Consider the following 26,032-nt stretch of genomic DNA (forward strand, 5'->3'; position numbering starts at 1 on the left):
ATCAAAGGACAGAAAATGGGGAAATATGCTCCCGCTTAGCTTGGAAACCCAGTAAACAGTCGAGACACCTAAACCTGCTGCGGCCAGCGCAGCGCGGTAAATCCGATCCATTTATCTCAAACTTCGTAGCCACCGGTGGTCGCAATCCGATCTTGCTCGTCGTCGGCGATGTCATCTCGCGACCACGCCGCAGCAGCTGCCGTAGCGCGAGTGGCGGTGGCCGGTGACGGCGCAATCCTTGGAGTAGGCCTTGCTATCTGTGCAGCGACCTCCTGGGTCAAGTATCTCACATCATCCTCCTCCCTGGACCGAATCCGCTCTGCACCCTCGCCTCGAATATCGGATCTCCGGGCACTTCTTGCCGCATCTGACGGAGAATGCGAGGGCGAGGGCAAGCTGGTCGTTGTTCGCGGCCAGGTTCATCTGAAGCCTACCGCTGATTCTAACTGGATGAACTCGAAAAACCAAAGCGCACTTATTTCTCAGGGATCTGGGGAGCGGGCTGTCATCGTACAGCAGACGCAAACGGTACTCTTTGATTCTGCACTATTGGTTAACCTGAAGAATGATAAGGTAGAAACTAGATAAGACTTAAAGAATAGCTAGGGGAATTTCGGTTGATGAAGTTCCTTAAGGCTAGAGCCTGGAAGTGTATAAGTTAGTGAAAGATTCGAGAACTTGGACAGCACACATTGTTGTTTATTTGCATTCCGGATAAATCAAATTAAGCATCATCGAAAAGGAAGGGCTTAGGTAGTAAAATTTATGTTTTAGTGGAAATGCTCGTTTAGCTGCTTGAAGGTAGAAAGTATGCTTTGGAAGACAATAAAGTTATTCGTTTCTGCCATGTTGTTGCCTATTTTCGTAATCAATATTTTGCTTTTTAGCTCTAAAAGCATCCTTAAAATCGCTCAAAAGTGATGTTTTTTTTTTTTTTTTTTATACACAAAAGGAGTGAAACTGAAATTATTATTTTCAAAAGTATAGTTGCTATGTACAAGCGTCCAAGTAAGCCTTAAAAAGACTTTTTCCTGGTTCACTGCTATTTAAAATAGAATTTTATCTAGATTGTAATGTTATTTGAAGGACATTGCATTTTATCAAATTTTATTTGTTTAGCATTATCTATTTGAAGATCATATAATTATCCAGAATGATCATTTGAGATTGTTGTCACTTTCTTCTTTCTCTTATTTATTTTGTCCATGAAGATAGCTAAAGAGTAGATGTGTCTATCATGGGATAATGAGCCGTCGTTTAATTAGTGACTATATTGGAGTAAATTGAAATGTTAACAACTGGAAACTTTGGTAGTTAGTGAACCGAACATTTGGAATTTGTTATCAAGATGACATTTCCCTAAGCTGTCAATGAACCAATTAATATCATTGTTCGTTGCATCATTTGTGGTGAGATATTGATGTTGGACAACTTTCGATTAGGATTACTTCATAAAACTAATATGATGTATGATCTGAATTCTTGCAAAAAATTTTAGGGATTCATAACTCACAGGCCACCAAATAATTTAACTACTTTTTTTTTCTCAAAAAGTGTAAACATTCAATGCTAGAATTAGATTTCAAATGGCAATGGAATGATTGTAGTAATTCAAAGAAATCAATAAGATTTTACAATAAAGTAAAATCAATAAACATTTGTAATCTAATTTGAAACCATGCTAAACCATATGAATAAGCATGTTGTTAGTTATAGCAATTATAAATTAAATTAAACGGTCATAATAAAAGGACAACAATAAATTATGCTCATATTACTGCTTGATGCGATTAAACATAAATATGTCCGTCAAATTTTTAGCATAAACAAATATGGATCCAACAAATTTAGCGTTTAATATGCATCATGTAAATCAAGATATTTAGAACCACATAAAGGTTATGACCAATTATAATGTAATTCCTATAAATAGAATTTCATTTGTGCCAAATTTGAAAAAAAAAAGAGTTAACAGGCTGATATCAAATTATATAGAAGAAATAAAAACAAGGAATGAAAGTATCAAAATGAGAAAAAATAAATCGCATACCAATACAAGGAGATTACTTCCCCATAATTAGTAAGTCATACTTATACCACACTTAAAAGACTTGCACATCTAGCTTGCATACATTCGATTGAAAACTGGAAAGAAAAAATTTATCAGCTAAATAGTTCCTTATAAGTTAACATGCATTGATCCAGTAAGGGGAAGTCTAACTCAATCTAATTTCATTTCAATCATACCATAGAATATTTAAGGTTAGGGTTTGCCTTTCAATAGAAGAAGAAGAAAGAAAAGCTTTAGGAATTTCTCCCTCCTTCCAAAATCAACCCTGTGCTTGTTTCAACTTCTCCTTAACCCTATTCCTCACACGAGTTCAAGTCTTCAAACATTTTTGGCTGCCGAGCCCACATGCAGCTTTGCCCTTGTGGTTTCTCGATCTCCTTTGCTCAATCAGACTCCATCTCTCTCCCTCCCTTGCTTGCGCTCCCCCCCCCCTCTCTTTTATGCTCGCATTTTCTATCTATCCCGATCTTGCCTTCCCTACATGCTTTCACACTTTTGTTGGCACGCCTCCTCCCCCTTTGCCTTCTTAAAGGCATAACGATCTATTAATGTCTGTTCAATTGAACCGACATTATCTCAGTTCAATTTCTATTTTTAGTTGTGCTATCTCTTTCCAATTAAATTTTCGACCAAATAAATTTTCGATAAAATTTTTATTGTTAACATAAATGAAACAATATCTTTTCTATTTTGAACAATTAACCCATTATTATAAATTAATGAAAAATATTAATATTAATATTTCTTAATTAATTGCATAATATTGCTTAGTCTTTCCGGTAAATATATTCAATGCAAATATTTTTGCATAATTTCTATCGAGGTTACACTGTGATCCACACCTCTCCTTAATCCTTCAATTATAAATGTTATCAATATAGCTCATAATCACATTTTCTATCCTTTGTTGTATATATCCAAACCACATAAAACTCTTTTTGACTAACTTATCTTCAAGTTGTGCTACTCTCAATGACAATACATCAATCTATCCTTCCTAATTTTTCCACACATCCGCTTAAAAATTCTCATTGTCACCACCCTACACTAAGAAAATTGAAGTGATTTCAACTTGAAGTTACTATAGAAGCTTGATGCTCAAGAGAAAGGACTATGGACACATGTTATGAAGCATAAGTGTAACACCCCATGATACCCTCATCAGCAACGTAGAGTGTAACAGAGAAAGCATAACATTTGTAATTCTCAGCATCTAATGTTTTTAATCATTTTCATATATATATTCCATCCACAGTACAACACATTTTATAAATAAACAGAAGCATCTAGTTTCAATTGCATTACAAAAATAATTACAAAGCCACTAAGAAAATCTAAAACATCACAACAATTTACTAATCTACATACCTCAAATGTAGACTCACATACATTAAGAAATATTAAAACCTAAAGATTCATTAACCTGAGCCTAATCTGCTTCCACTTTTTCCTTGTCTTTTTATGGAACAACAGCCATTATAAAAAATGATGAGCTATGAAGCTCATAAAGTTATGCAATTCAAATAAAAAAATTATGAAACATTATAGCGAATAATGTAAATGAAATCATGCTAAATTAATTCACAAGGTAATTGTTAAACACCTTAAAATATATTCAAGATCATCTTTTATTTTATTTGAAGCCTATACAGGATATCATAATTAGCCGTTTAAGGTTTTGAATATCATTTTTCATATGGTTAACTTTGATAATAATGTTTAATGGAGCCCAAATAAACATGATGTTATCATTATTGAACTACATAGAAGTCCATTTTGCCTCTTTCTGACCCCTTTTGCTCCACCTGCGATGCAGATATTATCTCTTTTTATAGCCAATATTTCCTAATTTGATATTCATTAGAGTTCAAAATTATGATCTCATACTTGCTTTGTTATGTTTCATGCTTTCATAAAAAGAAATATATCTACTATACTTCTTGCATAAAAAGAATGTGTATGCAACCCATAATATAATGAGTTTCTTTCCAAATATTACAATCTAAGAAAAAAATTAAACAATCATACTACATCTTATTTTAAATTCCAATTATTCAAATGTGCATGTGGTTGCTCATACATGAATACTTAAATGTATACTCATATTCAATAAATTTAATAAGCTTAATACTTTTATCCCTTCAATTAAGTCAAATATAATTATACGTATCTAAAAGTAATAACATTTGTTTTTTTCAATTTAAAAGTGTATTTCTTATCTCTTTGATGAGTTGTATCCTTAATTCCGACACCTCCACACCCTTTTTCTTTTGTAAATTACTTCGAAACCTTCCCTCTGCATATACTAGTTGAATCCTAACACAATTGAGTATAATCTTCTTTAGAAACTTTTACCAATAAATGTGATGCGGACATCGGTACGAAGATTTGGCGCATCTTTCACAAGAGGCGTCGTAAATCGACGGCTATAATTTAAATCTTCAATTATGAGTTATTTTTCGGAATTTTAGTTCTTATTTGATGTATTTCATGTTTTACCCCTAGGTTGGTTTATGTGAGATTGTGGCCCAAGGGGCAATTTTGTATTTTGAGTTTTCTTATGTTGTGGCCTATATATAGGGTCTTAAGCTATTGTAATAGGGATGGATTATTGATATTAAAATTTGTGTTCAACACTTGTGTTCTTTTGAGAGGACGATAGCGAGATTCCTATGGGAAGGAATCAGAGTTTTCACCAGCCGCATGATGGGTCCGGGCTCGTGACTTGAAGTCCATTGGAGAAGGGCAAAGCATCACCCGTCAGTCTTCGGAAGAGTCTAAGGCTCGCGGTTTTTATTTTCTATCTTTTGTTTTTGTTTTGTTCCTTCTTATTGCTCCTAATAGTCATTTTCTTCCTCCTCCCCTCTCAACCCCTCGGCCAAACCTCCATACCAAGCTCCACAAATTTTCCCCATAGCCGTCGGCCACCTTCCCCCTTTTCCCCCCTTTTTGATTTCCCCCTCTTTTATTTATTTCCTAATATGGCTTAATATATTTAGGAGTATATTTGAATTCAAATTCAAATTATTCGAAATTCAAAATATTGCCTAATATACAAAGTCTATTTTAGGAAAGTCTTAACACCTCATTCAAATCAATTTCTATTTGATTAGGATTTAAAAATCTTCTTTAAAACCCATTTATTCTCTTTGGAAATATTTCAAAATCTGAGAATTTTGTTTGACCGAAAATTCTAAGCCTTTATTCACTTTCCAAATTCTGTAGATGGGAATTAGGAATTAATTCTGTAATTCACCTCTTCATTCCCGTAACTCCCACCGGGCCGAATCTCCCAAATTCCCCAATGCATTCAATTATTTCTTAAATCAAATCGTTGACTTAGGAAATCAATTCCCTTCTTTCCCTTTTCTCTTACCCGCTGCCCCCTAGTTCTCCTCTCTCCCCTTAATTTGATTTTGATTCAATTTGCCACCTAAGCATTTGAAATCAACTCCTGAGGTTCCCCACAGCTGTCCACGAGATTCTCCACTCCATCCTCCAATATCTCAGGCGCTCATTAGGGAGAAATCCCTGGAAATTCCGCCTCCTGCATGCTGGCCAGATTTTTGGATTGATCCCACCCACAATCCTAAGGTTGGAATCCATGGTAGCTGCTGTCCAGAACGTCCCAAGCATTACAAGTTGCTGCCCAGAATTTCCAAGTGCTGGAACTGCTGTCCACCATTCTTCTCAGCTTTTCTTTTCACTTCCCCTCCTCTCTCAAGAGAAAATCTGAGATTCTTCTCAGGTTTTGGGCAAAGAAATCAGAACTTGCTGTCAGATTTTGGAGAAGAGATCCTCTCCCTAGCAAAGCCTCCTACCCGTTCTACATCAAAATGAAAATCTATATTACATTCAACATTCTTGCCTTTTGTATTTCCTTCTTCCTTCAATTTATCTTTTTATTTTCTTCTACCTTCCTATGCTATTTCCTCTACCGAATATAGTCCCTACACTTAAGGCAAAAACTCACTTCAATATCAACCAACTCCATCACATGGCAAAACCAAAACCTCTGCTCTATTCATTACCCGCTCCAACACCTGCTGCTCCTAGCAATTCCAGACTCAAACTTCCGCTCTAGAAGCTTTCTGCTCCGCACTAGACCCGCACACAATGCCCCTTGATTCCCTTTCCTTCTTTTTTTTTGAGAAGATGCAATTTGCATTAAAAGATAAAAACAAATACAAACTAGAGCTACAACAACACCAACAACAACAACAACAAGCTTTTATCCCACTACGTGGGGTCGGCTACATGAATCCTTTTTCTCCATTGTGTCCTAGAGCTGAAAGAAACTAATGACAATCCTTTCAAAACAATGCAAAAGAAAGCCTTATTAAAAGGAAAATTAAGTAGAAGAAAAATATTTGAAAAATAGGAAATATCATAATGAAAATAAGATCCTCAACTCCTCAATTTAAATCAATTGGGGTGGAAAAATATTTGTTTCCCTTTCCTTGTTTCCTGCTTGCGTGAACATCAAATGATAGAAAAAAAGGGCCCACCGGATAGCTGAACTCCCAACCTCACGGCCGTTGCAAGCAACTATTCAGGGAATAGAAAATACTTAATTTTATTTAATCTATTACTTTAGTATTAATGTTACTATTTACTTAACAAAATTTAACTGTTTTAAAATTAATTTTAAAAGTAATTATACTTAAACTTTAAAGGAAATATAACTTATTGAAAATTTTCATATAAATTTATATTTCAGCATAATTTAATTAAATAAAATTCTATAAATTTACCGGAAAATTTTGGGTTTTACAAGAAGTACTATAGGAGAGAGAGGCATGTTGCAAGCTACTGATATTATTCGAGTTGGCTCAGATTTTAGTCTCGGAGATGGAAGTAAGATTTTGTTCAATATGTGGTGCGATGGTGTTGAGTTGGAGGAGATGTTCTCCTTCATTGTCAGGATAGCTTCGAATAGTTGTTGCATAGTTGCAGATGTTCTAGTTCAAAAAAACAATTATGATACTTGGGGATATTTTTGTGGTCTCTATGTATATGATCTATGTATGGGCTAAAGCTTGCATTCTATTTAGATGTGGCAGGACTAAATTCACTGAGATAGTTAAATTCTCTCTCTAGGTCATTAGGAACTTTACAACTTCATTTGTTCCAGCTTTTTTTCCCCCTCATTATGACTATCAATAACTTTTTTGTTACCAACACTTAGGCCATACAACATAGCCGAGCTAATTGTAACTTTGAAAAGTTCACATTTAAGTCTCAGTAATATCCTCTTATAATATAATACTCTGAAAAGACTACATTACAATCACTTAGCCTTAGCATTAGAGTCTATATTCTCATTCTTTTGTATTATAGATCCATAATACATAAACATAACACATGTAGGTATTGCTTCATTATCTAGTAATATTGACTGATTGTTGGTAATACTATATTTACTAAAATTGCATATCATATACTTAATCTTTGCTCTATAAATCTTATGCATTTTCTTTTAAACATATACTCAATTGTTGCAACTTTTCACTAAATTTTCACTTATTTTTTGTATATAGTATATTGGAACTATGGGAATATGGTGTGTGACCATCTTAAGTTTAGCATCATTAGGATCCTATGATATTCATTTAGCTGACCCCACGTAGTGGTAAAAAAGCTTTTTGTTGTTGTAGAATCCTATGGTTTATTTTCGTCAAAGCAATTGATTAGGAAAAAAATTTGAAGTTTGGATTTGCCGCAGTCATTTAAACTAAATTTAACTAAAATTGTTTTATTTATTTTGTTTCTATGGTGAATTAGTGATTGAAACCTTGCTTTTGCTGTTCCTGCTGTATATTGATGCAAAATCCGTGGTTTTGTTTTTATTCAGTGCCTCTACAATGAGTGGAAAGGTATCTTTGGATGGAGTATTGATCTCCATGCTCTTTTTGCAAAATCTTGGAGAGAGCAGCGGTCAAGCTCTCTGAGATCGGTAAGCAAAAAGCACAACTGGTCTCTTTGCAGCCTTGCTTTGACGTATTTCCTCATGCATAAAAGTAGTGAACTGTTATTTCATGTCCTACTAGGTTCCATTTATTCTTGTGGAAGGTGGTCAATGGCCTAATTCTGGGTATGTTCATATTAATCTTGATGGTTCACCCCATCCACTTCCTCTCACAACTGTTTATCATCAGTTGCGGCCTATTCAGCCTACACCTTACACCTTCTTCCAGGCCATGTTTGGGAATGGTTATCCAGTAAGTTGTTCTTCTGAGTTCGCCAGCGGAAACTGGCATTTTCCTTTTAAGATATGTTTTTTATTTGTGGATTATTTTTTTAATTTATTTTTTGGTATTTTAAGGTGGCATTATTGGATGAAGAAAAGATTCTTGCAATAGGCAAGGAGATGACTGCAATTGGCAAATGCAGATCACAAAATGGAGCTCTTGAGTTGAAATCCTGTCCAGATCTTCCATACTTTTTGTAAGGCTCCATTCAAATTATTTTCCCTAGTGATTTGCTAGTAACTCGAGTGCAACCATGAATGTAATTGGTTCTATTTTGTAGGTCTGATATGACGAAGGATGAAATTGAAGCACGTCTTGCTGCAAACAGCAGGATCTTGTTTTGGAGTGGTGTTATACTTGGAGCATTTTCCATTGGTTTACTGAGTTTTACCATTTTTAGGTAAATTTTCTCAGTTGTGCTATATTTTGTATTTTGATTCAGCTTATTGATTCCCCAAATGGTTCAAATAAGGCTAATGATGATAATTCGGCCTATTGATTCGTAATGCAAACATCTTATTTTTTAGTTATTACTGTTAGTTGTTCCAAATATTTCACTTCATAAAAGATATGAAAATGGTCATATTATACTTTTATTAATTCCAGAGCTGATGGCTCAAGGAATTCCACACCAGTGGTTGCCATAGTTGCTATAACCAAAACTGAACATGGCATTAAGTGTTTATTGTTTAATGCTTTGGAATTGAAATTCATGATATATTACCTATTTTATATCTTAAGGTTGTGTAAAGAAGGATCATGCTGAACTTAAGCAGTTTTATTTATTTTTTTTTTAACTTAAGCAGTTTTATTTGATTTCTTAGATGATATCTAACTTACGGATCTGACTTGGAGAAATTATTCTGTGCGGAGGCCGAACGCAGAATGCAGTCCGGAGACCAATCAGAATGAGCCATGTCAGTGGTACCCAGCGGTACCTAGCAGTACCGAGCCGCGGTACCGAGCGAAGGGGTTACGTGGCGCATTCTGGTTGGTCTCCTGTGGTGTTTGGCGTCCGCACATAATAATTAATCCTATTTATTCTAGCCATATAGGAGACATCTTGCTATTTACTGTTTTAAATGGTTACTTGCCCGGGTGGATAAGGGTCTAAGCGTTCCTATGTTTTTGAAGTTTCATTATTATTTTTAGAGAAATTTGCATAAAACTCCCTATAGTTTAGTTCTTTTGTGAAATGGATAATAGTTTAGAACTTTATTAGCAGAAATAATAATTTATCCTATTTTGTAAACTAGGACAGTTAACCTTGGCATACTTGGCAATATTTCGACTATGCCTCACTTGCAAATTGGATGATACTTTTGTAGTAATGCAAAGGTTCATTATACAGTTTAGTTGTAATATAAATGTTTCAAGAAATTACCCATGCATCCTATGGTATCAAGAAAACCTTGGCATATATGTCAGGTATAGCTGTCCTTATTTATAAAATAGGATAAACTTTTACCTTCATTTACAAAATTTTAAACATATTACCCTTTTATTGGAAAAATATCAAATCATAGGTGGTTTTATACAAATTATTCTTGTTTTTGCTACAAAAATACAAGTTCTTTTTTCCCATTCATTCTTACTAAGCAGTAAGCTGCTACTGTGCCTCTTTTTGGGTAGATAAAGTGAAAGAAGGCAAAAAAAGGGTTAGTATATCCTTTAGCCAAGGTACACCACCAAAATCCATCTATTTTTGTACCTAAACAGTGGATCATAGTAAATAATTTTGAACCAAATTTCTAAAAATGTATATGCCGGCTTTGGATTATTACATTGTTTGAAGTCTGGTACTCTTCCAATACATGGTTGAAAGCTGATATTATTCCAATCGCTTTTTAATGCAACATATATCTTAATATTCCTGTTTATTGCCTCTTTACCATGGTCCACTATGTGGTTGACTCTTCTTCACCTTCGTATTGATTTATTAATGATAAGAAAAAGAAGAAAAATTGTCAGGAGCTATTGACTCATTTTTAAGACTGAAGTGCAAAACGAATGAGCCAAATTATAAGTTAGATGTTCCAAAACATTATATATTTATAAATACGACAATAAAACTCAAATTCATTATTTGTTGCATGACAAAATTACGTGGTCATAGATCAAATGGCTTTCATATTTGTCTTGCACTCCTGATTCAATTTTATCCGACAAAAAGCCAAGCAATTGGGATGAATTTGTTATCCAGAGTGAAACATAGTTGCTTGCATGGTCACTTTTTATAAGCTTAGTCGATATTTATCTGACTCAAGAAACGACATCGCAGAAACTGGAGAAGATGGAAAGAATGGAGACGGAGAAGTCGAAGCCGAGATCGACATCGGATGACTGATGTCGAAAGTGCTGTTACTGATGAATTAGAAAATGGATCAGATGAAGGGGATGTGCCAGAAGGGCAACTTTGTGTGGTTTGTTTAATGAGGCGAAAGAGATCTGCCTTCGTCCCCTGTGGTCATCTTGTCTGTTGTGTCCAGTGTGCCATGTATGTGCAGCACAGTGTGTCACCTAAATGCCCTGTATGTAGGCAAACCGCCTATTCTTCCATCAGGATATATGATTCATGAGGATTTCTTACTGCTGAATAATTCTTGCCACAAAAGGTTAGTTGCTTTCTTGAGATCAACAAAAGAGGGTGTTCAATCTCTACTCTTATTATTAATTTATTGATCCTGCTAATCCTCCTGTTTTAGCTTGCTTTTAAAATAAGCCATGGAATTAAGGCTTCGTTTGGGACGGCTTTCTTGATGCTTCTTAAAGCAGCTTTCTGATAAAAAATTAATTTTTTTTCCTAAAAAGCTGCGTCAAGAAGCAGCGAGAAAGTCATCCCAAACGAAGCCTACGTTGATTATCTTGCCACATATTTCTGTTTTTTCAAATTTTTTTCGACATGCTATTTGTATTTGAGCATTCTTTTAATTTGTTGTTGATTTTTCTTCTCAGCTAAAAACAATCCCCACCACCATCTTCTTGTTTTTTCTTCCTGATCTCTTTTTCCCCAATGACAACCCCATGTATGTATTAGGGGTGTCAATTCGGATTACCGTTGATATTATCAAGTTCTTGTTTATAGTCTGAAGAAGTATTCGCTGGATGAGCACAATAGGAAACATTTAGAAGATGAGGCTTAGACTAGTTCATATGTAAGACACCCCTAGTATGTATCTTGCAACCAGCAAAACATTACCGTTGATATTATCAAGTTCTTGTTTATAGTCTGAAGAAGTATTCGCTGGATGAGCACAATAGGAAACATTTAGAAGATGAGGCTTAGACTAGTTCATATGTAATTTTAGTGGGAGTTATTTTACCAGTCAATATTATGGAAAGATTGGGTAAACTTTGATGTGATAGGTTTAAGTCTCTGATAGGAAATACTTGAGTTCGCAAGTAACCACAAGGGTAATACTTGAGTTCACAAGCAATCCTACCAGGAATCGGTAAAAACAATGAGCAAAGGGCTGATTTCAATAAAATTCAGCAAGAACTCAATGCACGAATCAATAAGGATGAGGAAGAAAACACCAGAGAAAGCTTCGATTCAAATGACAAACACGAACACAAAGCAAGATACAATTTTCCTTCAATTCGAGAGGAAGGAAATCTCTCCAAAATCTCTAACCAAAGCCTAGAGCCCAAGAACCCAAACCTTAGATCTCAAATCTCATTCAAATTCAACTCCCCTCTTCCCTCCTAATCCCCTAATTAACAATAATGGAGAAATACAAAATACCTAAACAACCCTTGCATTAAAAAATTTTTCCTCCCACCCTTGCATTCAGCCCACGTGGGCCCCCTAGGATTTCTGCCCCCCCCGCTCAGGTTTTCTTCCGTTGGGTGTAGACCCGAACCGGTCCAGGCTGGATCGGTCCAGCCGGCCTCTCCTGTGCCGGCATAACATTACTCCCCTCCCAAAAACTCATCTTGTCCTCAAGGTGAAAGGAGGGAAATTGCTCTTTCACTCTTTCAAACGGATCCCAAGTCGCGTCGAAATCAGGGAGGTCCTTCCATTGAATTAGTACTTCCTTATTGCCTTCTTGATCGGATTATACCCCCATAAGCTCCAGGGGTTCTAAAATCACTTCCCAATCCTCCGTCATTGATGCTGGTAACTCGGCGCTAACTGCATGCTTGCCTAAAGCTCTCCTCAGTTGTGACACATGGAACATCGGATGTATAGTAGCGGAGGGGGGTAACTTCAGACGATACACCACTTCTCCAATCTTCCCCAAGATCTCATAGGGACCAAAGTACCTCGGGGCCAGTTTCTCGTTCCTCCTGCTAGCCATTGATTTCAGCCTTTAGGGCCTTAGCTTCAAGAACACTTTCTCCCCCACTTCATATTGTATGTCTCTTCCGTGTGTATCCGCTCGCTTCTTCATTATTTGTTGTGCCCTCTCTAGATGTTTCTTTAACTCTTCCAACGCCCGGTCCCTCTCCTCTAAGTACTGTTCGACTAAAGAGACGGGTGTATTTCCCTTCCCATAATGTACTAAGTGTGGGGGTCTCTTCCATAGAGCACACCTTGAAAGGAGTCATTTGGGACGCCGAATGATACGAAGTGTTATACCAGTACTCCGCCCAGGACAACCATTTAGCCCACTTCCGTGATGTTTCAGAAGCAAAACACCTCAAATATGTTTCCAAGTTCCGATTAACCACTTCTGTTTGTCCGCATGTTTGTGGATGGTACGTGGTGCTTCTCTTGAGAATTGTGCCATGAATTCTGAAAAGTTCTCTCCAAAACTGACTGAGGAACATTTTGTCTCTATTTGACACAATCGACTCTGGAATCCCGTGTAATCTAACCACTTCCCTGATAAATGCTGCCGCCACTGATACTGCCGTGTAAGCGTGTCGTAGAAGGATGAAATGTGTATACTTACTGAGTCGATCTATCACGACTAAGATGACTGTGAATCTTTCTAAGCGAGGTAGGCCGTCGATGAAGTTCATAGACACTTCCTCCCATACTCTGTTTGAAAGTGCTAATGGTTGAAGTAACCCTCCTGACGCCATTGCCATGTACTTATTTCTCTGGCACACCTCACACCTTGCCACCATCTCCTCAACATCCTTATACATCCCCTTCCAGTAGAGCTTCAATGCCAACCTCCTATATGTCTTGTGTACTCCTAAATGTCCTCCAACTGCACTGCCATGGAATTCCTGCAATAGGTGAGGAATGTGTACGGATGTTTGTGGCATTACAAACCTTCCATGGTATAATAGCCTCTCTCCCTCCATATAGTTGAATGGCTGCTACTGTCCTTCTTCAAACTTTCCCTGATCTTCTTCAACTCTTCGTTCTGCATGCTCTCCTCCTTGATGGCCCCCCAGTAAACCATCAGTGGTACTGAAACTGCCACCTCCTGAAGTTCCTCTACACACCTGGATAAGGCGTCAGCTGCCTTGTTTTCCACCCTAGGATGATACTGGATCTCAAAGTCATAACCTAATAGCTTTGACAGCCACCTCTAATGTTCCTCGATCATCATCCTTTGCTCCAACAAGTATTTCAGACTCCTCTAATCTGTACGAACAATTAAATGCCTACCCAATAGAAAGGGCGCCATTTCTGAATGGCCAAGACTATGACCATCAGTTCTCTCTCATATATTGACTTCAATCTAGCTCTGGCCGATAGCACCTGATTGAAATAGGATATAGGCCTGTCCGCCTATTATTCTGCATCAACATTGCTCCTAAGCCATATCCTGACGCGTCGGTCTCCACTATGAAGATCTGACTAAAATATGGAAGAGCTAACATTAGGACTGTCGTCATAGCTTTTTTCAACCTCTCAAAAGCTTGGGTTGTTGCCGCCTCTCCCCACAGAAGGTTGTCCTTCTTCGGTTTTTCAGTAAAGGGCTAGACGATGGTGCTGTATCCCTTCACAAACCTCCTATAGTAGCCAATCAATCATAGGAAACCCCTCAATTCCCTTATGTTCTTAGGTAGAGTCCATTTCTGCATTGACTCAATCTTTGACTGGTCGGCCGCCACTCCCTCTTTAGATACCACATGCCCCAAATATTCCACCATGGACTGGGCGAAACTGCACTTCTTTAGGTTGTAGGATCTTAAGAACCTCCTTCAAGTGCTCCAAGTGTTCCTCCTCCGTCCGGCTGTACACTAAGATGTCATCAAAGAAGACTGACACAAACTTCCCCAGATGCTGACGGAATGCTCTATTCATCAAGGACTGAAGGGCAGCCGGAGCGTTAGTGAGCCCAAACGGCATCACCAAAACTCGTAGTTCCCCTTATGCATTATGAATGTCGTCTTCTGTATGTCGTCCTCCTTCATTTTGATTTGGTGGTAGCTAGACTTCAGGTCCATCTTGGAAAATACTACGGCTCCGTTTAATTCATCTAGTAACTCATCGATCACCAGAATGGGGAATTTATCTGGTGCTGTCTCCTTGTTTAGTGCCCTGTAATCCATGCAAAACCTCCAGCTCCCATCATTCTTTTTGACGAGTAAGACAAAACTGAAGAAAGGACTCACACTGGGTCTGACAAACCCCGCCTCCAACATCTCCCTGATCAGCCTCTCAATTTCATCTTTCTGAATCTGGGGGTAGCGGTAAGGTCGAACACTAATCGGTGACACCCCGTCCTTCAAAAGGATGGTGTGCTCCTGCTCTCTGGGGGTGGCAAGCCTTGTGGTGGCTGGAACACCTCTTTGAACTACTGTATGAGTGGTTGCACCATCGGTGGAATGTCTCCCTCTTCCCCCACACTGACCCTCTCCAAGCATTGCAGCTCCACTAAATATCCACCTACCACCTCCTGTATGGATCTGATCATGAATTTGAGAGATACTCCTGTCCTAGATAGCCCCACATCACCCTGGATCATCATCTTCTGTCCTTCCACCTTCAGTTCCATCCTCAGAGCGCCCCAATTAACTTTGGTCTTCCCCAAAGTCTGAAGTCATTTCATCCCCATGATGACATCGCTACTCCCCAACTCTAAGGGAAGAAAATCCTCCCTCACCCGGATCCCTTGAATGGATAGTACCACTCCCCTGCAAATTTCTCTCCCCATCTCCACCTACCCCATGCCCATCATCACTCCATATCCTCCCATGTCCACTAATTTCACTCCTAACAGATGTACAATCTTGTTAGAGATGAAATTATGTGTGGCCACACTATTGATCGACACCACCATCTCCTGATCCCCTATTTCTCCCCTCACCTTAATGATGTGATTTGATGTGAATCCCACCACAGAGTTTAGAGAAACCTCAGCTATGTTCAGATGTAGCTTCTCTTCTTCTTCCTCCACTATCCCGCTCTCACCTCCCTCTTCAGTTTTCTCGTCATCACAAACGGTGAGAACCTGAAGAGTTTGGTCCTTACACCTATTCCTTGGCATGTACTTCTCGTCGCACCTGAAGCACAACCCCTTAACCCGTTTCTCCTGGATCTCCTTCTCCGTCAGCTTCTTAAAATTCCTCCAGGCACCCCTCCTTCTGCCCTCTCCTTTGGTGCTTCTCGTGGTACTCCCTGTGCAGCTCCTTTGGGGACTAGGAAGGTAGTCATCATCCTATAGGATACCCCAGAGCTACTGCCATGAGCTCCCCTCTCCAGGTGCTTTTGGTCCTCCACCAGCTGTGCCAACTCCATGGCCTCCCCCAAGTTGCGTGGTCTCATCACCCTGACGGTTGCTTTGATCTCCGGTTTAAGTCCCTTCATGAAGTTCCCCTCCAGCACGGTCTCAGAAAGATGATCCAATCTGCCCGCGAGGTACTCAAACCTGTCACAAGAATCTGCTACGGTCCCCTCCTGTGTCAGGGCAAAGAATTGCTAGAAATCTCCTCCCTTATTGGTTCGAAAACGCTTCAGTAGACAGTCCTCGAACTCCCTCCAGCTTCGAATGGGCCTCCTCATGTCCCGCCATTGGTACCACGCTAATGTTTTCCCTTCCAAACACAATCCTGCAAATGTCAATTTCTCCTCCTCTGTCAACCCATTGATCGCAAAGTACCGCTCCACCTTGTAGATCCAACCATGTGCATCCTTGCCCTCAAAGATGAGCATCTTCAATTTCCTCACCCTCGGATCTCCCCCGTTTCCCCTAACTCCTCCATAACCTCCCATTCCTCGAGGGGGGAAAGCTCCCCAGTGGTCACGACCTTCCCTCCGCCGATCGTACCCATGCCCTTCCTCATACTCTTCCCTTCTCCTCTCCTCCTCAGCACCTCGCCGGTAGAACTCATCCCTTCTCCCAAAAAATTCAGCACCCCTTCTCTCATAGCACATGCTCATCTCCTTCCTAGAAAGCGGTCCTAGCGGAGGCATTCCGTCATTCCCATCAAGGATCTCCACTTCCGTAGTCTCCCTCCCCCTCAATGGGTTCTGGTTCCCGCATCTCCCAATGTCACCGGTGGCTTCCCTTGCTTTCGATGTCGTCGGATTTTGTTTGCCCTCTAACATCTTCTTCATCATTTCTTCTAATGCAGTGAACCTCCCATCCATCTTTTCATGGATGGACGCAAATTGATTTTGAAATTCAGCAGTTCTTTCTTCCAAATCGATCTTCAGTTGGCCGATTTCATCCTCCAGAACTTCTACTTTTCTTCCGGCCATCTTTTCTCCCAAGGTTGCCGAGAAGTTCTCTTGCGGAAGAAGGTTCCTTGCTGAAATTTCTGAATTTTAGCCGCGGATGGTCCCAAGACAACGCTCTGATACCAATTTTATAGGAAATACTTGAGTTCGCAAGTAACCACAAGGGTAATACTTGAGTTCGCAAGCAATCCTACCAAGAATCAGTAAAAACAGTGAGCAAAGGGCTGACTTTAATAAAATTCAGCAAGAACTCAACGCACTAAACAATAAGGATGAGGAAGAAAACACCAAAGAAAGCTTCGATTCAAATGACAAACACGAACACAAAGCAAGATACAATTTTCCTTCAATTCGAGAGGAATGAATCTCTCCAAAATCTCTAGCCAAAGCCTAGAGCCCAAGAACCCAAATCCTAGATCTCAAATCTCATTCAAATTCAAGATACTCCCCTCTTCCCTCCTGATCCCCTAATTAACAATAATGGAGAAATACAAAATACCTAAACAACCCTTGCATTCAAAAATTTTCCCTCCCACCCTTGCGTTCAGCCCACGTGGCCCCCCTAGGATTCCCCCCTCCCCCACCCCCTCCTTGTTTTCTTCCGCCGGGTGTAGACCCGGACCGGTCCAGCCGGCCCCTCCTGGGCCGGCGTAACAGTCTCTTGATTTTATTATGTAGAATAATGATGATATTCCTCAAGATATAATTTTAGAGTTAAGACTGAGTGATTAATAGAGAAATGTTTCAGTAATACTTTGGATAAGAGAATGCCAAGGAACTTGAAGATAAAAGTTAGTTATATAAAAAAAGAGCAATTAGCTGGTAACTAGGAATGATAAATTGAGATATGACTATACTAAAGATATGGTGGGAGCAGAATTTATTGAATATAAGATGGTGAAAAATAGATTTAGGTAGCTTGGGCTTCTATAATAAAAGGAAGAAGATGCAAGAATAAAACTAGTTAAAATTAATTTAGCAGGATTAAAAAATAATAATAGACCAAACCTTACATATCAAGTAGTTTGAAAAAAAAAAAAAAAAAGAGGGACAAACATCTAAGAATAAATTCAGCATCTCATTGCGCTAAACATGCATGAATGAGAATTAGTATGCATAAAGCCAACTGAAATAATTTGGATAAGAGTAATGATGTTGATGACGATAATCCCACAATCATTAGAAGATCAGAATGGAGACCGAGATTCATCAATACGCGGTGAATCAACATGTAAAGCTAAGGCTTCGTTTGTGACAGCTTTCTCACTGCTTTCTAAAACAACTTTTTAGTATACAAATTTTTAATTTAAGAAATTTTTATACCAAAAATCTACTCTAAAAAACAATAAGAAAGCCGTCCCATACAAAACCTAAGACAAACACTTGCAGTTGCCATCTCACTTTGCTTTGTCCTGTTTCATAATACAGGAGCCGCAGGAATATTGTGTACATATATCATCATGGACTTGTTTCTGAAGATCTCGTATTGACTCGGACAAGCTTAAGCCTTCAATCGAGGTGGATGAATCCAATTTCTCTTGCTGCCCTTTGGTTTGAACAGCCAGGATACATTTAAGTTGAATCTTGTAAATCATTTTTCTTTTTCTTTTAAGAGAAGGTTGCTAATTGTTTTCGTTGCTTAAACTGGTCATTGGCTAAGTGATGGCAACCGACCTGGCATCTCTGTGTGTTTTGTCCTTCTAACCTACTTTTGATCTGGTAGTGGTGTTAAAATTGTTTTCTGATCTACTGTGAAGCTTTGATTTTGTCTTTCTGTAAGTGGGAACTAATATTTGTCTAGTGTTATTTTGCTTTTTAAAGGCTTCCTGGTGTTAATTTTGCTAAGTTGATTGTTGAAAAAAACTTGCTAGTTTCTGTTTGTTTGTGTGTAATTTATTGAAACTTGACTGCTTGTCCATCATTAGCACAATAGCACCTCAAAGTAATAAGAAAGCCATTCCAAATGAAGCATAAGGGTCCGTTTGGGATGTTGCAGTTTTTTCTCAAAGTGTCTGTAAAATTATTGTGAAGAAAGTAATTTTTCTAAAAGCTGTTATAGAAAGCAACTTTTTAGGGCAATTTTCTTGATATTGAAGAATAATAATCAAACAAAAATTATGATGTTATATGAAAAACAAAGTAATAAAAATTTTTATAAAAAAAGCTCGAATCATCAATTATGTATAATTGTGTCTTCAATTGGTTAAATTTTTTAATACAAATTTTCATACATTATATATAATAATATCTTCACTTTCCAAGCTTAGGTATTACTTGGGACGACTTTCTTTCGACTTCTTAAAGCAGTTTTTCAGCATAAAAATTTTAATTTTTTATAGAAAGTTATTTTATGAAGCAGTAAAAAAATAATCTTAAACGAAGCCTTAAAGTTAACCCTTCGATCATATCAAAGGAGAATTTGAGTGTTGTAATTAAACTTAGGCTTCGTTTGGGACGGTTTTTTTATTGCTTTCTAAAACGGAGTTTTAGTATAAAAATAAAAAAATTTGTACTAAAACTCCGTTTTAAAAAGCAGTAAAAAAGCCATTCCAAACTAAGCCTTAATGTAGTACGAGAAGCACAAAGTGATGACATTGTATCAGTCATAGAAGCCCAAGTGAATAAATAAAGTGAAGCTGAATAAAAACCTAGGGCAATGTATCAATTGAAGACTTATAATATATAATATATATATATATATATATATATATTTTATCATGATTATTTTAAAAGGCACATGTGAGTAATTTTTCTATTTTAGACATTACTAAAATATGAAAAATTAAAATCCAAATGTTTGCAATTTTGAATTTTTAAAATTTGAATTGTGAAGAGATTATATGGAGGGAATGTTAAACAAAATTTAAATAGAATTGATAGTTAAAAAATAAAATAAGAATTTATTTCTGACTATTTATGATTGGACTCTTCATTGAAAGTGGTAGTAACATTTTTACAAAAGTTGCATAATTAGTTCTTCACAACTCAACTCAAGTTGTTAGACCCTAACTCTTTCGTTCGTCGGAGATTCTTCTTTTTTCTTATTTTTAAATTCAAGTATTATAAAACATCTATGAATATTGTGAGGATTGATGATGCTTTATATGAAAATTTAAAGTGCTTATTGTTTGAAAAAGACACCTAATCCTCTTTTGTTGTGTAGCTATTCATATACATCTTCATTAACATTCCATGGTAGAATGTTATCCTTTTTACTAGAAAGAAAAGGAAGATATGCTTATTATTACTCGCTTCAAAATCGGCTAAACTAGGCCAAGGGTGATCAAGTCTTGATTTTCCTTATTATTATCCACTTAAAAGTCCTTAAAAATCTTATAAACTTCAAATTTTATTTAGACATTCCCCTCTATCAACTACAAAAGTTTTTAGCAACAAGTTCAACACATAGATCCCATAACAAAATTCTCAAACTTGAAAAAATTTGCTCTTGGGTTGGTGTTGTTCAAGCCTGGTTAGATTGCCATTTTATGCCTCCTCTTCTCCATCCACAAGGCCAAATTTCTTGAGTGTTTTAACCACATAAAAGGATATCTTATAATTCATTTTAAAGCTTTGGTAACCTTCAATTCAGCAGGGTTCTCATCCAATTTGATATCAGCGTCAAAAGTTCCTGAGATTCATTGTCATAATTATTTTGTAACATTTGTTTCACAAGTGATGTTATGGTGAAGTTATAAATTTTGTGATTCCACAACATTCATAGTTAGCTTCTTATGATCTTGTCGATGTTCTTTGGGGAGAATCTAAAGGAATCTTTTTTTTTTTCCATTACTTTGCCATCCACTCCTCTTGCCCTTTTTCCAATAAACCATCATCCTCACATTCTTCTATAACATTATATACTATATAGTTCCACCATAAAAAAATTCATGAATAGATATTCCACCTACATTTAGGCATTCTTTGTAGATCAAACTCCATATTTGCATGATAGAGTTTTGACAACCAAGTGAAGGAACACATGGTGATGAGATTGAACAAATGATAAGAGCCCATGTAACAAAACAAGATGAAGCCGAACAAGCAGCTAAAATAAGAAACTAATTGAAAACTTTTAATTATAATTAATATTTCTTATGTTTGTCATGATTTTTGTAAAATATATTAGCGAGCAATTTTTTCTGATTTAAACATGACAAAAATTTGAAAATTTAAATTCAAAATTTTGAAAATTTGAATTATAGGGGAATTACATGGAGAGAATATTAAATTGAATTTAAATGAAATTATTGATTAAAAATTAAATTCTAAGTAGTCATGGTTGACAATCTCATTGAAATTAGTAGCTGCACTATTCTAAAAGGTGCATTATTATCCATTTGTATCTCTTTAAGTGGGTCGACCTCAACTCCTCCCTTCATTCGATTATGTTTTAAATTCAAGTATTATAAAACATCTATGAATATTATGGCATCAGTAATGAAGAGTTTAATGTTGTTTTAGATTAAAATTTGCAGTGCTTAATCTTTAAACCTTATTTGATGATATTATCCAGCCTTTGCATCTTCAATGAGTTGCATAATTTTCATAACAAAATTCTAACCCTCATTTACTGCACAATCTTTTCATCCATCTCCACTAACATTCCATGGTTGATCACTACCCTTTCTTTAAAAAAATGTAAGATACACCTATGTTTTCAAAATATCCTAAACTATGGCAAGTATAATGTAGTCTAGTTTATCATTGTTATTACTCACTTAAAATTCTTATAAACTCTAAAACATATCTAGACACTCCCTCATATATATATATATATATATATATATATCAGATCACATTCATCACCCTCAGACTCGTTCGCCCTAGCCGCTCTGGCGATTTAGGGCTTTTCGAGTTTCCGTCGTCTCTGATCCATCTCCCAGCTTTTCTCCTTCGTTTTCTCTACATAGCTTGATAAAATTTTAGGTAGTTTAAAATAATCATTTTAAATTATTATAGGCTTTAGTATATTTTTCCATCTCAAAATGCATTTGTCCAAAATTTTGCTTCCAAAATCCCATTTTTTAATGTTCTAGAAAATATGATTAGTTAAGAAAATCAATTCCATAGCATGCATTCATACATAATTCACTGATCATGTTTGGATTTTGATTAAAAATAATCATTTTTATCACTTTAAAACACTTCAAAATTATTTTGAATATTTTTATATATTTGATTATTTTAACAATTAATGATAACAAATATCATATAATTTTTGCATAGATTTGGTTATAATTTATATGTTTTTTGGTTATTATCCATAAAATTTAAAATAAATACATCTTTATGATAAAAATTATTTTGACAACAATTATATTTCATTTTAATTTATTATGAAATAATTGATAATAAATTTGAAGAAAGAAATAACAATTAACAATTATATTTAACATATAAGCAAACTCAAGTGATGTAATCAATAAGATCATTGCAACATAACTTTTTTTTTTTTTGCGGAGAAATAAAGGTCAAGCCCATCCAATACCATTAAGTCATTAAAAATACAAAGATATTATATTTAATGGGTCGAACGGAAAGATGAAAATTTGTAAAAAGGAGATACATTAGGCGAAAAAAAAAAATCAAAGCAATAAGAAACTATCCAAAAAGAAAGATAATCATATAAATCTAGGTGTAAGACCTAAAAATATTTTATATTCAAGCGAGGCACATAGGAGGCAGGAGATGTGTGGTTGAAGCACATATAAGAATAAGTCCTTATCATAGCAGTAATTAAGAACATTACAAAGCAATATAAATTAACAAAAAAAAATAAAAAAACTCCATCATTATCATTTGGAAAGCCATTGGTAACTAATCTTAACACTACCATAATCATGTAGATGGTTTAGAATAGCTTAAGACATAATAAAGCTCTCTTAGATTGCAATAAGACAACAACAAACAAACTATTGGTAGGTAAAATATTGATAGCCAATTGAGTTAAGATATCATTGAGTTTGAGAGATAAAAAGTCACATGAGTAAAGAAGATTAGTGCACGATGGAATTTCATCTCTAAATAGCTAGCATTGTCTTTGAAGATGAATAACAATGTGAATAATAGCTAATAAAATGCCCAAATTACTATTCATCACTCTAAATAATCTATTATTTTGCTCAAGCTATATAGAGTAGTCCGTATTACAGAAAACAAGAAAATAATATTTTTTTTGTTATTTTGTTATTTTGTTATTTTGTAAGAGACATTCTCAACATAATAAAGAACATGGGATAAATAACGTGCCATGCGAAAGAAATCCCTCACCAGAATGTACTTTTTAAGATCCTCTTTTTAAAAAGACTAGTAAAAAAAAAAAGATATGAATGTGATTCATTATAGCATTTGAAAAAAAAAAGAGAGAGTATGAACCTCCGTTAATCCATGGGTCTATAGGATGTCTTTGATTTTAACCCCAATAAGAATTTTCCAATTTAGAAAAGCAAAATTAATTGCATGACCCTTAAACCAAACTTGCTTCTTCCAATGCATAGGATGAGTTTGAGAGTAAAGAATCATATAAAGGTGCTTATTGGAGAAAACATTCTTTTCCATTTTATAGCAAGTAGTATAAGAAATTTGCAGAACATGACTACTAAGAATTTGTTGTGGTAGTAATTATTAGCACAAATTAACAAGCAATGGTTTATATGAGTAATATAATCACCTAGCATCCATATTGCAATCAACCCACTCAACCACATAGTTTCCAAAATTTTCAATAAAAGTTGCTCTATTTAGCTAAGGATAAAAAAGAAGAATAGTTTACTATTTTTGTGAACATTGAAGGAGAGTTGGTGCTTGATTTTCTAAGCAAAATTTTGTAGGCTTTCTTAAAAAATGGAGGTTTTATAATTTGATTTGCTCCAAAGGGAAGCATAGGCATTAGAACACCACTAATAAAAAAGAGAGTCAGTATTATATAGCCTCTAGATGAATTTAAATTTGCTTTTACAATATCCAAAAAAAGGAAGATTGAGACCACTATTTTCTTGGGGTAAGATAATGATTTTCCAAGAAATTGTGTGAAGGTTATTATCCACCCCATCGTAATGTAGGAAATTGTTGATAAGACTTGTAATTTTTCTTCAAAAGCCTTTAGGAAGGCAAATCGATCAAAACCAATAATAGAAAGAGTTTCTTATGGTAGCTATAACTAATTGGAATCTACAACCAAATGATAATATTTTTTTGCTTCCACGCATCAAATTAAGAGTAAAGCTTTTCCATAATTAATTTTGAACTAGTTATTAGTCATAAGAAGAGATGAGGTAAGTGTAGTGAAAGCTCATATAATGGTCCTACAATAAAGTATGAACTTATTTAGAAAAGCATTTGGCCGATTTGTTCACATTTGCGCTAAGGCCAACAGCATTCCTAAATGTATTAGAGTCGAGTTAGATGATAGTGAGCCCTCAGCTTTACTGAAGACTAATAAATCATGTGCATAAATAAGATGTTAGATTTTAGAGTCCTTACTATTGATGCAATTGAAAGATAATTTAAGGTAAAGAGCATCAGACAACCTAGAGAAAGCATCCATAATAAATGTAAGTAAGAATAAGGCATCCTTGTCGGATATTACTTTTAGAGTGGTTAGAAAGCCTTAGGCTCCCCATCGATCATCACAAAAAATGAACATTAGTAACTAGCATGGTGTGAGGCCCAATAATTGAATTTTGTAAAATAAAATCATCCACTACTTAAACCTGAAGGGCTAGCAATCTTTTCTGGAATAATATATTTTTTTTAATATTAAGATATCAAATTTATACCTTATTTTGGGTTATTTTTAAGTAAATTTTAATAGAAATTGTTTTGCAAAATACCATATTTTCTATGAAATATATTATCTATATTTATATACTATATATTATTTGATTAAAAAAATTATAATTTCTTATAAACCTTCAAGAAAGTAAAATACTGTCTCTCTTATTTTAAAATTTCTTTTATTTTACACCATATTTCTTTTCTTAAAAATCAAACAATATCTAAATTTTAGTTTAATATTGATTGTGTAAGAAATAGAAGTTTTCATATGACTTTTTAATTATCTTATTTAATTGTGTTAAATAATTAAATAATAGTTCTGAATTTATTAAACTATTTGTTTGTTTTTATTTATAAAATTAATTTTTATTGCATAAATTACTTGTTTGAACTTTGAACTTATTAAGTATTATTTCAATTACTTACAAAAAAAAGTATTATTCCAATTAATTATTACAAGTTTTTTTTTTAGACATTTGGAAAGATTAAGATAAATTTATACACAAATCACATACGAAAATTTTAAATTCAAAATCTCTTAGGCTTTATTTGAAACATCTTTCTTATTATTTTTAAAAGCAGCTTTTAGTAATAAAATTGTTCCAAACAATTTATAAAAGTTGGACTCCCCTACCCCCAAGTAATGGAGAAATTATTCTGTGCGGAGTCCGGATATAACTCTTTGTCTGGACTTCAATAAAATTGTGATGCATGTACTCGTGGATATTCATTTCTATTTCTTATTTAATTTTTTTCTTGCCAGCCCGACCAACTCAGCCCAGAAAGTTTATGTTCAAATTTTAGGGCTGAAAATTAGCTATCATTTTTTAAATGAAATACCACGAAAGCATAATATTTTTTAAGATTTTAGCTCAATAAATTTTCCATAGCTGTTAAAAAAAAAAAGAGAGGAAAATTCGTTGAAGATGAAGACTAATTTGGAATAGGAAAGTTATATGAAAATGAAGATTAATTTGGATGACAAGAAATGGATGAAAACGAAGACTGCTTTGATTAAAAAAACGAAGGGAGATTTACATACATACCACTTTATACTACTCTATTTACATATTTAACACTTAAAACTTTAATATTACATGCGTACCACCCATAATTCATTTTCATATCAAACATGAGTGGTAGAAATGAAATATATGAGTGGTAGGAAAAATATATAAGTGGTATATTTGATATTAAAATAATACAGGGTGGTATGCATGTAATATTAAAGTTTTAGGTGTTAGATATATAAATATGATATTATAAAGTGTTATGTATGTAAATTACCCAAAAACGAATGATAGTTTTTTTTTTTCCGCACACGACAAAGTCCAATCCGTC

The 26,032-nt window shown here is 35.5% G+C and overlaps 1 protein-coding gene across 1 annotated transcript; it reads left to right on the forward strand.

The window, feature by feature from the left end:
* On the forward strand, positions 1–18,754 carry LOC110111408 (E3 ubiquitin-protein ligase SPL2). The gene is made up of 7 exons (XM_020843269.2): positions 1–528; positions 7,926–8,027; positions 8,122–8,292; positions 8,397–8,518; positions 8,603–8,722; positions 10,604–10,937; positions 18,341–18,754. The coding sequence occupies exons 1-6, from the start codon at positions 169–171 to the stop codon at positions 10,899–10,901; spliced, it is 1,173 nt and encodes a 390-aa protein (XP_020698928.1). The 5' UTR covers positions 1–168; the 3' UTR covers positions 10,902–10,937; positions 18,341–18,754.
* Positions 18,755–26,032: the final 7,278 nt, after the last annotated feature.

This window comes from Dendrobium catenatum, unplaced genomic scaffold (assembly GCF_001605985.2).
Source record: "Dendrobium catenatum unplaced genomic scaffold, ASM160598v2 fragScaff_scaffold_134, whole genome shotgun sequence".
In the NCBI taxonomy this organism is placed as follows: Eukaryota; Viridiplantae; Streptophyta; class Magnoliopsida; order Asparagales; family Orchidaceae; genus Dendrobium; species Dendrobium catenatum.

Coding starts and splice junctions, on each gene's coding strand:
- LOC110111408 (XM_020843269.2), top strand. CDS start 169: ATGTCATCTCGCGACCACGCCGCAGCAGCTGCCGTAGCGCGAGTGGCG. Junction 8,028..8,121: donor GGTCAAGCTCTCTGAGATCG/GTAAGCAAAAAG, acceptor ATGTCCTACTAG/GTTCCATTTATTCTTGTGGA. Junction 8,723..10,603: donor CTGAGTTTTACCATTTTTAG/GTAAATTTTCTC, acceptor ACGACATCGCAG/AAACTGGAGAAGATGGAAAG.